General features: G+C 39.6%; 1 protein-coding gene across 1 annotated transcript in view; it reads left to right on the forward strand.

Annotated features, from left to right (window-relative positions):
* The window catches only part of LOC106870684 (protein virilizer homolog), a 68,649-nt gene that overhangs the window by 3,861 nt on the left and 63,599 nt on the right, over nt 1-1,189 (forward strand). The window contains exon 2 of the mRNA XM_052974140.1: nt 434-546. Within this exon, the coding sequence (XP_052830100.1) occupies nt 434-546 (113 nt within the window). The remainder of the gene's footprint in view (nt 1-433; nt 547-1,189) is intronic.

Consider the following 1,189-nt stretch of genomic DNA (forward strand, 5'->3'; position numbering starts at 1 on the left):
ACATGAGATGCACCATTTTGAGCGTGGCCGTTGCCAGTACCGCCTGACTGGCTCCCGTAGGATTTTTGAGTGAGATCGTTGCCAGTGCCCCTGGACTGGCTTGTGCAGGTGGCACATAAAAGACACCATTTCGAGCGTGGCCGTTTTCGTGCGGGTGACACGTAAAAGCACCCACTACACTCTGAGTGGTTGGCGTTAGGAAGGGCATCCAGCTGTAGAAACTCTGCCAAATTAGATTGGAGCCTGGTGTTGCCATCCGGTTTCACCAGTCCTCAGTCAAATCGTCCAACCCATGCTAGCATGGAAAGCGGACGTTAAACGACGATGATGATAATAATCCATTTCTACTAAAGGTACAAGGCCTCTAGTAGAATAGTAATAACAACAACAACAACATCAATAAAATATTTCGATTCATTTTAAACTGTTTCAGGAACTAAATCTAGATCTTGTGAAGTTTTCCCGTCCAGCTGTTCTCCATGAAGTTCATGTCGTTCCACTTGGCACCAAAGTTCAGGCTGAAGTACCCGGAGGTACTCGTCTTGGGTAAGTTAGAAAACATTTTCTGTTCTCTGTTACTGTTTCAGATTTAGTTTGTATTCATTAATACCATTGTTGTACATCTGGTTTCCATGTCTCCGTGAACAGGACAATCTGTCATGTTTCAAATCACTTTTTATTCAAAGCTATTGCCATCGGAGTTAGGATGGAAAACAACACTTTTATTCTACTTTCCATATTTGTCATGATTTCTTCAGCTGGATGATTTTATTTATACTAATCACTTAAGAGGGTGTACTGGGTGCATTTTATCATGACATCACTAAAATGGTTGTTGAGTCCTTGGAGAGACTGAAGGCTCTTCTCAACCATGTATTGTGTTTTTCTGTTTGCCAGCTTCTTTACTGAGTATTCTAGGTGCAGCATTTTATTGAGCACCATGGCACTAGTGAAGTTGCCTTGCGCACAAGTCTAAAGAGATTGCATATGTTTGATATTATCTCCATTTAAAGTTAAAAAAAGACATTAAAAATATAAAAGATTCTGCTTGATTCGGGCTAATCCTCAGTCACTACATCCCCACTATATTCGAATAATTTAATTTTTGTTTTTGCTCCAGATACATACACATACATTACAGGCTTGCATACACACACACAATATATATATATATATATATATATATATA

This window comes from Octopus bimaculoides, chromosome 17, assembly GCF_001194135.2.
Source record: "Octopus bimaculoides isolate UCB-OBI-ISO-001 chromosome 17, ASM119413v2, whole genome shotgun sequence".
NCBI classification, from domain to species: domain Eukaryota; kingdom Metazoa; phylum Mollusca; class Cephalopoda; order Octopoda; family Octopodidae; genus Octopus; species Octopus bimaculoides.